At 41.3% G+C, this 13,063-nt stretch overlaps 2 protein-coding genes across 4 annotated transcripts in view; one reads left to right on the top strand and one right to left on the bottom strand.

Moving 5' to 3' along the window:
• The window catches only part of Ccdc186 (coiled-coil domain containing 186), a 44,882-nt gene extending 43,283 nt beyond the window's left edge, over positions 1–1,599 (bottom strand). For all 3 annotated transcript variants that reach the window (XM_027930143.2, XM_071610886.1, XM_071610885.1), the window contains exon 1: positions 1,262–1,599. The gene's annotated coding sequence lies outside the window, so the exon portion shown is untranslated. The remainder of the gene's footprint in view (positions 1–1,261) is intronic.
• Positions 1,600–10,071: 8,472 nt separating this feature from the next.
• The window catches only part of Tdrd1 (tudor domain containing 1), a 41,016-nt gene continuing 38,024 nt past the window's right edge, over positions 10,072–13,063 (top strand). The window contains exons 1-2 of the mRNA XM_071610884.1: positions 10,072–10,393; positions 12,478–12,536. Of these exons, the coding sequence (XP_071466985.1) occupies positions 10,072–10,393; positions 12,478–12,536 (381 nt within the window). The remainder of the gene's footprint in view (positions 10,394–12,477; positions 12,537–13,063) is intronic.

Below are 13,063 nucleotides of genomic sequence, written 5' to 3'. Positions count from 1 at the left end.
TAGTTGAGAAGGCCACACCCACAACCTACATACTAAACATTGATTTTTCTTTTAATGACTACTAGTACCCATCTTGAAACATTGTTCCACTAATTTTCTGCACATTTTCCTTAGAAAAAATACCCTATTTATTGTTTTGGAATAAATAAAAAAGCTGGGCATCAAAAGAACATGATACATATGCAGAGAAAATTGCCAGGTACCAAGCACAGTACAGCATATTTTTCCTACACTATTCTGATTCCCACAGGTTGCAAGACTATTAAGAGAAAGAAGCAGGATTCTAATACAGATGTTCTGACTATATATCCGGGCCTCTTAAGTCTGGACAAAATCAAAATATAAATATTTGCTGAAGTTGCTAAATTGTTAAACGGCTGAGCAATAACTACACCTGCAAGGCACTGCTACCCAGTATTGCTATTTGGGAGACATATGCAAGAGATTTTTTGTTTTGTTTTGCTACTTTACATGTATGATGGAGACATAAATTTGGAATTCCTTCCTAAGCGAGTAAGGTTTAAGAAATGCCTGATGTCCTTGTTTAAAAAGCAACATAATCCCGGTGCGGTGTAAGACGCCTGTCATCCCAGCTACAGGGAAGGGTGAGGCAAGAGGATCGCAAATTGGAAGCCAACCTGGGAAACTTAGCGAGCCGTGAATTAAAATTAGAAAACAAAAAATAAAATAAAATAGCCGGGGATGTAGCTCAGTGGTGCCGCGCCCCTGAGTTCAGTCCCCACATAGGGGGAAACATAAAAACAAAGAACCGCATCTCTCAAAGATATCAAAGAATCATTTCTAAATAACTTAAAATCACAGTCATGGAAGTGTTTGGAGAGGGGTGAAAAGTTGCCACAACAGTAAACGCAAAACTTGGAGCCCAACAGCGAGATGGGTGAATGACTGTGAAAGATCTCCGAGCAGGTGGAGCTCGGCCGCAGTTTCTTTCCACTTGCAGCCCAGGCAATCCGCCCAAATTCGGCAGCTCTCGAGGCACAGCTCTCGAGGCACAGCCCGAGGCCCCACCGCCCCGTCCCCGCCGCCCGCTCCCCGGGCCCCCGCTCCCCAAGGGAGGCGGCGGGGAGAAGGGGCTCCGAATCCCGGCGCCCACCGCTCGCCTCTGTCCTCCCTCAGGAGAGAAGCCAGATCCGGAGGCGGGCAGCCGGCCTGCCCCCGCCCCGGGGCCGCCGGGCCGTCCGGGAGGTTGGCAGCCCCGCCGCGCCGCCCCAGTCGGTCCCGGACGCCCCTCGGCACTCACCCCACTTCTCCAAGCCTCAGGCCGCACCCTAACTAGGCCGCTGGAGCTCCGGCTCAGGGGCCAACCTCTCCATGGCGGGATCCGCCGGACTAGAAGTGGGCGGGGGAGACAGCGGCGGGGATCGCGGCCCACCTCTCACTCTCTCCACAGCCGCTTCCCCAAACCCCCGCGGAGCTGACACATCAACAAAGATGGCGGCGACACTGAAGCCGGACCGGCTACAGCTGAGGGGGCGGGGCTTCCCGAAGGAGCCAATCAGCACGGCGCAGGCGGCATGACGCCACTCACCTTGAGGTGCGAGGTAACCTGTCTGCAGTGGGCGGGGCCGGCACCGCGCCGCCTCCTGCCTGGCGACCCCGGGAGGTCACACCCGGCTTTGAGCCTCGCCCGGCGTCCACGCCCCAGCCAACCCCGGGAGCCGGCTCTCCAGTCCTTAGACCTGTCCGACCGCTCACCCCTCCCCGGCACAACGGGGTGGCTTCTTTCGGTGGGAAGCGCTTAGTTGGGTAGTATGTCTCCTCCTTTGGCCTGTGCTCGTGTGAGTCAGAGGCATAAAACAATAAAAGAATTCGAAATAGTGGTTTCCCGGCTCTGACGCTCAAACTTTGCACCTCACATGGGTAGGCGGAGACCACAGTAGCAGCCTACCTGCCCATTTGACAATTTGACCCCGGGAGAGACCTCCGGGAGGTTTCCATAACACCAGAATTCGGATTTTCAGAGTGGCAACTACTGCCATTGTTTGATGATAAAATGTTGGCGCGTTCGGCTCCTGAAAAGGACTAAACGCCTCTAGGGCTGGAAGTAGCTTTTCCAGGCTTGGAGTCCCAGCATACTGCAGGGCCACAAAAAGGGTATGGAACATTGTTGCCAAGCAAGGTCCACACAAGTAAAGTGAATAGTTTTAGTCTGCGGAAGTTTGCAAACCTCCTCTCTCCAGTGAAGCTGTGTTCTTTGGTTTAGGACCTCTTAAGCACAACTCATGAGTGAACGTAATTAATTCAGACGAATCTTACTACAGGGATTTGGTGAAGACAAACTTACTACCGTTCTGTTAAACTTTTTTTTCATACTAGCTGAAAAATTATCGCGATGCCTAACTTCTGTCCTTTTCAACAAGAAATGGCACCTCCCTCCTCAAAGGAATCGTATTAAAACACACTTTGCAGATAGCATGTTTGTGATGAAGAAATTATTTGAATTTAAAATAATAAATCAGGCAAACCTTTTAGTGCTGGGGGTGGGGATCAAAGAACCTAAGCTGTTTCAGTACTCTTATTGTCAGTAATGACATTGGCATTTGTTATTCCTGAAATTTATTTCTGAACTTATAAGTAGTATAAAGCATATATGATGTGTCTTTGGGAACCACGTTTTTCACTATAAAAGAAATAGAAATACGAAATAAAATGAAACAATAAAATTATGCTTATATTTGAATATTTTGAAATATGAGAATGAACTCAATGCATTTTATTTTTTTATTAAGAAGTTTGGGGCTGGGTATATAACTCAGTGGTGAAACACTTGCCTAACGTGCCAAGCCCTGGCTTCAAACCCTATCCCTGAAGAAAAAGAAAACTAAAAATCTCACAGAAAAGGCCTAACACAATGACCAACCTTATGCATACCCCTACTCTGCAGACTATGATCTCTAAATATCATTTCCCACTAAAATGTACCTGGACTGAAAAAGTTACAAGGTCTGATTCCAAATTTGGGGCAAAAAAATGTACAAGATAGGCTTAGGGAATGATGGTTATGCTACTCAGATGTGGGCTTCACATAATGGCTTCCTTCATAAGTATTTAGTGTGTGTGTGGTGGGTCCGAAGAGTAGAAAAATCTAACATATCTCAGCAAGATAATCAAGTCCAACATCAAATGTCCTAATTCATGTTCAGGGCAGACTTGGTGGCACAGGTCTGTAATCCCAGTAACTTGGGAGGCTGAGGCAGGAGGATTGAAACTGTGAGGTCAGCCTCAGCAATTTAGCAAGACCCCACCTCAAAATAAAAAAAGAGCTGGGGATGTAGCTCAGTTATAAAGAGCCTCTGAGTTCAATCCATATTTCCAGGAAAAAAAAGTAATACTAAGATAGAAATAATGTTTGAAGGGTATACAATTGATATGATCAATGAAAATAGCACTTTATTCCAATAATCCATGACTCCATTTCTATCATGAGAAGGATATCAACAGTGGGGCCAGCATCCTGCAAAAAGCCTGACTCCTGGTCATCAAAGAAAAATTTGAGAAACAGCCACAGACAAAGAGAGCCTAAGGAGACATAACTAAATTAATGTAGTATCCTGGTTGAGATCCTGATTCCAAAAAGGCACAAGTAGCTTAGGTAGGGGGAGAACATAAGGAAATCTGAATAGACCACTGACTTTAGTTAACAATATATCAAGATTGATTCCATAAGTGTAAGAAATGTATAATAATAATTTAATAATAAGGGGAACTCTGAACTTTCTTATTTATACTACACGTCTCCACATTTTCTAAAAAAAAAAAGTACAATATATTTTTTAAAAATACAAGTCTGGTTTTTGTATCAAAACGTTATAGGAAGAGTGACTGGAATGCAGATGTCGCCAAAACTGATCATGAATTGATAATGTTGAAATTAGGTGAAGAGTGCATTGGGGGCATACCATTCCTTTGAATATGTCATAAAAGTTTTATACCAAAAAAATAAAGATAAAAAATGTTTGAGCAACACCAACAGATAGAATCGCATGCCCTTAATTAGACACAAACACCCACAACAGGTGAATTTACTCTCCATGACCAGGCAGAAGTGGCCCCTCAAAAGACTTTCAAGTGGCCAAAGGGATCCGAATGGTTTTCACAAACAAACCAGAACAACAACTTGGCCACGTTTGGGCAGAAGAACTTCGGCACCCGCAGCCCCAGACCACCCCCTGAAGCTCAAGACCACAGAACGCGCCCAAAGGCCAGAGCGCGGCTTCCTGGCCCAGGGAGGGCGCACGTGGGGCGTGGCGGGCGCACGTGGGCGCGGACTGCGCAGGCGCCGCGCTGGAACCGCGAGGGCCGGCTGGACATTAGGGGCGAGGGGAGGGCGGGGAGAGCACCTGGGCCGCGGGGCTCCCAGCACTGGCAGCCTCCACCACGGCCAGGCTTCAGAGACAGGTTGCGGTCAGCGGCCCTTTCGCCTCCTTCCAGGTCAGGGTTCCCAGGCGCCAGGGTGAGGGAGAGGGGCTGCGTGAGGGTGACGGGGCTTCCAGTCGTTGGAGGCCGGACGTTGGGCGCTGGACGTTGAGGTTGGGCGTTGAAGTTGGGCGTTGAGCGGGTACAAGGCCTGGAAGTGGAAAGAGGATGGAAGGGTAGAGGAGACCTTGGACCTCTGGCTGAGAAGGGCAGGTCTAGGAGGTTTGGGTGTGGGCGGGTTCCGTGCTGGTTGGAAGGACCCAGGAATTGGGGTGCCAGCAGGCAGGGGCCCTGCTGCTGGTTTGGAAATAGTACTTGCAGGCATGAATCCCCACGATGTAAACATTCCCCTTCGCTACAAAAGAAATTTGTGATTTCATTGCTTAAATTCAAAGCTGGAGTGCAAACATTAATTACTTAACTCTTCCCCCCTAACACCTTCTATAGGAGAGGAAGTTGCACCACCACATTCACCGAGATGTGAGTGAGCCGGCGCTCGTTTGCCTAACAGGTGTTTGTAGCGCCTGCTGTGTGCCAGTCGCTTTTCTGAGGCCCCTGCTATAAATAACGTTTTCTCTTGGACCTCCGGAGTTAGAGCAGGTGCTTTTAGTTCCCTAGACGAGACACCACGGTACTGCATGCAAATTTGCACAGCTATGGGTGTCAACTGGGTAAGGTGCTGGACCAGGGACGGTGGGGTGAGGATGGGGAGGTGACAAGTTACTCAACTTCCCGTTACTCGTTTTTGAGGAACAAATAGACGTTAATCTTCAGATTTTCATCTTAAACATGCAAACTCGTTCCTCATGGGAGGATACTTGTTTGTGGGAGTGGGATATAAGAGCAGAGGGCTGGGGTTGTAGCTCAGTTGTAGAACGCTTGCTTAGCCTGTGCAGGCTCTGTCCCAACCCCAGCGTGAGGAGGAAGTTCTTGAGCAGCAACCACCCCACCGCAGGGGCAAGTTTCGGTACAGTATCCTTTAATCTTCGTGATTTGGATTTATGAGGAAGTTACTACTGCTCTCCTCACTTTACAGTCTCTGAATGAATAGTAGACAAATGAAGTGATTTGTCCAAGACAGCAAAGTTAAATGAGGACTCTGGGACTCGGATCTGACTTAAAAACTCTTTATCTGCTACACCCACTGAGCTTTGTAATTTTAAGACAATGCTTCCTTTGAGTAGAATGGCTCTCCTTGAAATGTTTGGGATTACCAGGAAGATAAAAGCAAACTTTAAAAAGGAAAACCATTACATCTAAGTATCTCTGCATACACTTTTATTATTAAAAGAAACAATAAGAGTTGACTTGACCCCTGGGCGCTGTCAGGAATCTGCCAGGAGAGGTCGGAAGTCACAGTTTATGCAATACGGTTTCAAGATTAAAACATACCGGGTGGTTGACTCTGGATTAAGCTAAATAGGTATATATGCAAAGTCTTATGGGTGTTTTTTAATATAAACTCAACCTTAAAAGCCTGATGAGTCCCAGTTGTGGTAGTTAAACAAAAATCTATGTGTTAAAATTCATAGAACTGTAATCAAAAAGAAAAAATCAACTTAATGGTATGATAAATACATGTATTTTAAAAATCCAAAAGTTTTTAGGTGATGGAGGGTTATATTTGAATTCAAAGCAGTCCTGGCTATTTGTTCCAAATGCTAATGCATGGATGGAAGTAAAAGTGTTCAAAGACAGGGATGTCAGGACTTACCACCCGTTTACCTGCTGTCGGGATACATCTGCAGTCTTGTGCTCAACTATGAGAGTCAGCTGTATGAGGGTGTCTGATTAACTAGAGAAAGTTTAGAATGTTGAGGAATCTAAGAGGTGTTGTATGAGCAAGTGAAGGACCTGGGAGAAAGAAAAATTCATGGCTGTCTCAGATGTTTGAAAGTTGGGTCAGAGGCAGCAGAATAAGTTGAGAACCATTTTATTAAAAAAAAAAAAAAAGGAATATAGTACCCTTGGCTGTGCCCAAATATAGTATGAAGCTTCTGATCTTGAAATGTACTGTGTGCTTGTCCTGGAAAATTCCTGAATGTGGTGAAGCAGTGAGGTACCCCTCAAACCCACATATTCCATGATAGGTGGACCTACTTTTAAGTTTAAATCCTCTACTTGCTGCTACAAGTTTACAGTGAGTAAAGTCAAGTATATTTACAGAACTTAGATTTGGAAGTGTGAGGCATGAAGTTCTGCCATTAAATTTCAGTAAACCTCATAGTATCTAATTCTCCATTTAACATTGCTGGGTATCATTTCATCAGTGAATTTCATTCTCCTTGTCCAGGTTGTCATGAAAATTATAGTACCCATAAAATAATTTTTATCATACAAATAGCTTTAGAATGCCTTATTGTACAAAGTACCTTGCTGGGTGCTGTGGTGAAATAAAAGATTTTTGATTTTTTAAGACATGGTCCCTCCACTCAAATCAACTTAAAATAACTTAGAAGACTGACCTGTCTGTGATTAACTGGCAACCTTAATAAATAAGGGCAAGTTATGAAAGGCTGTCTCAGGATCACTGTGCGGTGTACTGAAGTGGTTCCACTGGGCAAGATGCTGCCTCTATCTCAACTATATGGTTTAAATATTACTGTAGCCATTCTATGCAGAAAATAACAGTTACATCAATTTGAAATATTTAAAAATGTACAGATGAGGTTGAATGTTTCCCCCTTATGTCCATCAACTAATGTAATAATCCTTTTTTCATGACATTCATGCTTTTGGTGCATTTATTTTATTGGCATGTATACTGATGAGCTGCAAATAACAGAAAACCCGTAGGCTTATTTGTGGGCTACAGTATGGTGATTTGGATGCTACTGAGGACTCGGGCTCTTCACATTTTATGCTATCCTCTCCTGAGTGTGTGCTTAGAGCTTCCTCAGAAACTCCACTTGAGAACTTTGACTACCGATATTGTCACTAACTGTAGCTGGCAGGACAGAGACTGACAATGGCATTTGGATTAGTCGCTGCTTACAGTATCTGGATTTTTTTTCTTATACCAGGAATTGAACCCAGAGATGCTTAAACACTAAGCCATATCCCCTTTATTTGTTTGTTTTTTATTTTGAGATAGGGTCTCATGAAGTTGCTGAGACTGGCTTTGAACTTGAGATCCTCCTGCCTCAGCCTTTGGTGCAGCTGGGAAATTACAGGCATGGGCCACCATGCTGGGCAGTATCTGGATTTTTAAAACTTATCAATACTTTTGAAAAAGTATCAAACTTACTGTCTCTGTGGTGTTACTTATTTCCTGGCCTATTTAACTATTTTTTTTAAGTTTTTAATTGTTCACATAGTCATATTTGCTATCATTTTGTTTGTGATATTTTACCACTTTTAAATAGCAGCAAAAGCCAAAGCCTTTCATCCAGGTTTGTGTTCACGTGAAGAGTGGATATGGCTGGAATGACACTGGGATTTTGGGAGTTCATGTGATCTTTGTCGCCCAGAATTTGCTCAGTGTTGGAAAGGTGGATATTGTTGGTTGTATTTGTCCCTATTTGATCAAGTTTATCTTGTTACTAAAATATTCATTATCATTGTTTGTTTTCTATGTTTGAATAGTAGTTGTATAAGGGAAGTGTTTCCTTACCATTATGGATTGAGTTTCTCCTTCAGTCTGTTTTCTCTTTTTTAATTGTACTGGGAGTTGAACCCCCAGGGCTTCTCTACCCCTAAGCTATATCCCCAGCCCTTTTCATTTTTATTTTTTAGGGAATCTTACCAGGTTGCCCAGGCTGGCCTCAAACTTGCAATCCTTCTGCCTCAGACTCCCTAGTAGGGGGGATTATAGTCGCCATGCCCAGCTTCCAGTCAGTTTTTGCCTGATTCATCTCATAGTGAGATTATTATGACTCAGTGATTCCTGGCTACTCTGTTTCTTCAGTGTGTTTCTTTTACTAAAATATCTTTCATTGTCTAAATGATTTCTATGTTGAATTCTGTTTTATCTGCTATTAATATTAACATTCTACTTTTATTTTGGTTATTTGCATAACACATTTTTAATCCTTTTATTCTCAGCCTTGCTGTAGGATTTCTATTTGTGTGCGCCTTTTGTTTATAATGTCTGGCTGGATGTTTTCCTCCCTGAACCTCTTTTCTCTTCTAATTGAAACTAACCCTTTGATACTTGCATTTCTTGAACATGGTTCTGTCATATTATTTGATATTTTCTATTTACCATGCTTGAATTATTTTCCTGTTTGATTAAACATGTTTTTCTTTGATTTTTAAACTTATGCCTTCTATTTCTACTGGTTTTTACTCTATAATGCACATCTTTATATTTCTTGTATAGTTTAAGTTGCCTAAGCTTTCATGTCCCCACCACCATCCAGTTTCCTTTGGAGATTATTTTCCTTTTATAATTTGACATATTGCTCTCTTTTATTATTGTATCCAATATTGAGGTTCTCAGTCTTTTCCTTTGGTGTAGGAAGTTTTTTGGTATAGGTGTACTTTTTCTGGCAGTTGCAGCATCTCCCACCATAGCTGCCCACCTTGAATCCTTCTTTTGAGAATCTTCCAGGATCTAGGCCACCTTTGAATGCACCTGTGTATTTCTTTCATAAATTTCACTATTATGTGTTGTCTTTGGGTTGGGATAGACCTAATTTATAAAACATGAGGTGGAAGTTTTAGAACACCAAGAGGGAGTATTTCCCTTCTCATTTATTTTTTGTTCAAAACCATGTCAGACAGCATTTGAGGTATTAATCATTGGTTTCAGTCATCTGTAACTTTTTTTTTAATCTGAAAAGTTTTAGGAGAATAGACAAAAATTTGCCTACAGTTAAAGAAAAAACTGATTACTACTTCAAAAAGAAGAGTTGCTTTTCTACTTTAGGTGCTTCCCCTGGACAGGACACTTGGCATCTTTAAGAGTAATAGGAAAATGACACACCAACATCATTTCTCTGAGGCACTTTGTGACAAATGAAATGGAAATTTTGCAATGTTTCTAACATTTTTAGAGAAGGGTACAGTTTACAATGTATGAAAGTTCAGCTGGAGATTATCAAAGCAGGGTGCTTGGGAAAACTAGAAGGAACAGGGTTCAGCTGAGACAGGTTGTGATGGATGGCCAGGATGGTAGGAAGGTGAGTGAGCAAGGGCATTCTGGGTAGCAGTCAGCTCATTTGAGGACTTGGTGCAGCATTGTAATGTAGGAGACGGTAGAGGGGTTCTGAGAAGGTAGAAAAGTAGGTAATGACCAGATTTAAATAAGAGTATCTATGGTATTATACCAGTAAGGTGTAGGCTTTATATTGGAAATATTTCTCTAAAAGCATGAAAGACCTTTTCCATTTCCCATATTTCAAAAGCTTTTAAAAGTAAGGAATGGTGTGGAACTCTGAGGTTACTCTTTTTAATGTCTTGAGTTGATCTTTTGTTGGTCTGTTATTGAATTCTGTTAAACTTGGAGTTTGTATTCATCCATAAGGAACTATTCTTATACCATGTAGGTTTCGATGTAAAGGTGAAATCTGCTTTTGAATTATTTATGGGAATTATCTGTTAAATATTTGAAAAAATCATCTGGGCCTGCAGTTCTACTTTTGCAATTAAAAGTTGCCTCTTAAATATATTTATTTCATTCCTTAGACTTCTATGAATGTTAAGTTATCACCTAATATGAAGTCAAGAAATAATTTGGAAGCATCGACTTGTAAAATGACTGAATCATTTAGTTTTGAAAAAAATGAAAGCAAGCTTCCACCACACGATTCCTTAAGAAGTCCTGGAGCACATCATAACCATCCTAATTTCAGGTTGAAAAGCCCAGAGAATGGAAATAAAAAGAACAATTTTTTGTTTTGTGAGCAAACCAAACAGTATTTAGTGAGTCAGGAAGACAATTCAGTATCTTCAAACCCTAATGGCATCAATGGAGAAGTTGGATCCAAAGGAGACCGGAAGACGTTGCCGGCAGGTGAGTAAAAACCACGGGCTGCACGATGATGGGTTGGTTTCTCTGAGTTTCCACAGGTAGGCTTAGCTCCACCAGCGGGCTAGGAACAGGACCGCCAAATGACTGCAGAGTTTGCATGTAATTGTCAGTTTCAAAGAGACAAGTACCAAGTGGCTACCTTTGGCTTGATTAATCACAGAAAAAATTACTCAAGAGAAAATGGCTTCAGAGGAGCACCCCCACCCTACAATCAGAGAACTGTACTAGGAATGTAGAAAGGAAGCACATTGGATTTTTTTTATGGATGTTTTAAAGATTGGCCATACTTTTAAAATAGCATGTAATTTTTATGCAGATAATAGCAGACAAATAATAGTAACCGGTTTCACGTGATTTGTTTTATCATTCCTTTGCTCCTAATTCTGAAAACCTGCTTTTGAAGGAAAGTAGGCCATAGCGAAATGAAACCTCTTTGAGTGTGAGATGTGAGTTTTTAACATTATGTTGATGTAATTCTCCGAACCAACGTGACCCTTGGCCCCTAGGGTTCCTCAGGAGGTCAAAACGATCTTCCTGAAGGTGCTTAAACATTTTGCTAAGCTGATTTTACACTGACAGTGCAAAAGCAAGAATGGGTGAATTGCTCTACATAACCTCTAGCCCCACCCTGGGCTAGTGGTCATTGAATTTTTCATTGTCATGTTCTTGCAGTTAAACAAAAATGCCAGCATCACTAAAAAATATCCTTCATGGAGCAGAAAAAATTATTTTATTAAATAATTAAAATATATATATATTAATTTTATTAAATCTCGACCGTTGTGTACAGGTATTTTTAGCATTTTGTGTAATGAAATAAGAATTACTCGTAGCTTCTAAAGTATGAAAAAGTATGCATGTAACTGAGCTGTGAGCTGAAAAGGAGATTTTTTTTCCTTTGAACATCCTTTCTACTTGAAGGACAAACTTTGTTTGGACTTAAATATTTGTCAAGCATTTTCTCAAAAATTAACAAAGTGAACTTGTCACTTCAAGGACAACAGCTGGTGATATTCTATTGTCAAGAGATAAAATTCTAACTTCCAAACAAATTAGGATTTCAGGATTTTTGTGTCTGCTACTCTGATTTAAGAGCTTCTCTGTACTTTAAAGATTTCTGGTGAGATGCATGGTGATATTTACACATTTTGCCGGGAGGGGGACAGTGTCACTTTGTTGCTGGGCTCAAACTCCCAGTCCTCCCTGGCAGGTGGAATTTCAGGTGTGTGCCACTATGCCCAATTTACACACAATTTTTGATATTGTGTAATGGAATGTTTTGACATTTGACAGCTGGGAATAACTCGGCAGCATTTTCCAGCGGTAAAGACTGCAAAGTGCAGGCTAAATTAGTGGTGGCATGAAAAGTTCACTGATGTGGTTTTAGACTCCATGTTACAGCTGACACTTAGACCACCACTTGAGCTTTGGTGTGATGTTAAAGGAAAACATTCACAATTATTTGAGAAGGCCATTAAATGCTCTTCCTGCTTGCGACTACCTCTATATGTGAGGCCAGATTCCCTTCAAATAACTGGCAAAGCAGCATATCATGATAGACTGAATGCCAAAGCATATACATGAATCCATCAGTGTTCTGTAAGCCAAACATTAAAGAGAGATGAAGAACGTTTTTCTGTTCTGAAAAGTTTTTTTAAACAAATTAAGTTACCATGTAATACATTTATGTTTAAATGAATATTTCAAAATTTAGTTTTAATTTTTAATATAGTATGTATTAATAGACATAAGCCATGTAAACAAAAGTTCTTTGGGGTTGTCAGTAATTTTTATGAGGGTAAAAGGGTTCTGAGTTCAAAAAGTTTGAGAATGGCTGCCTTACTGAATAGGGGGAAATCTACAGTGACAAGAGGAATAGGCAAGAAAATTTGAGACAACTCCTTTTTCCATTAGGAAAATTGGGATGTTGCTTATTTATGGTGTAACTATAAGGCCATTATGCAGTTGCCCTATTATTTGAATATCACCTAATTATTCTATTTTACATTATCAGAAATAAAAGATAATATTTGGCTTTTATTAGGAATCGTGTTTTTCCTCCTCAGGAAACTCAGTGTCACCATTAAGTGTTGGAAATAATTCACCACCCAAAGAAATAAAAACTGTAAGTTCTTCCCCCTATTTTGCATTTTTATATAAAAGATTCTAGCATTTTTGTATTGCATTAATAAAGAAGTATTCAATTTGTATGTATTGTTTGAGGTCAAATTTACTTTTCTTTAATGTAGTACCTTAAAAAATACTCTTTTCTTTATGGGTAATTGTGTAGATTGTACAGTTAAAAGTATAGAGAGTTCCTGGTTACCCTCTGCCCCAGTCTCCTGGTGGTGACATGTTACAGGACTATAGCACATGTATCACCCCTGGGGTATTATCCTTAATGGTCAAGACAGAACATTTCATCACTACTTATGTGCCCTTTTACTGGCCTCATCTATCTATCATCCTGCTCCTACCCTTTCCTTAATCCCTGGAACCACTAATATAAATCATATTTCCATAGTTTCATTACTTCAAGGATGTTGTGTGAGTGGAATTAGACAGTATGTAACCTTTAGGGAATGGCTGTTTTCACTCTGAGTAGTTCTCTGGAGACTGAGCTAGGTGGTTGCATGTACCAGTAGTTTTAAG

Source organism: Marmota flaviventris, chromosome 4 (genome assembly GCF_047511675.1).
Source record: "Marmota flaviventris isolate mMarFla1 chromosome 4, mMarFla1.hap1, whole genome shotgun sequence".
NCBI classification, from domain to species: domain Eukaryota; kingdom Metazoa; phylum Chordata; class Mammalia; order Rodentia; family Sciuridae; genus Marmota; species Marmota flaviventris.
The sequence above is the reverse complement of the archived record's forward strand: the minus strand, read 5'-3'. Positions and strand labels throughout refer to the sequence as shown.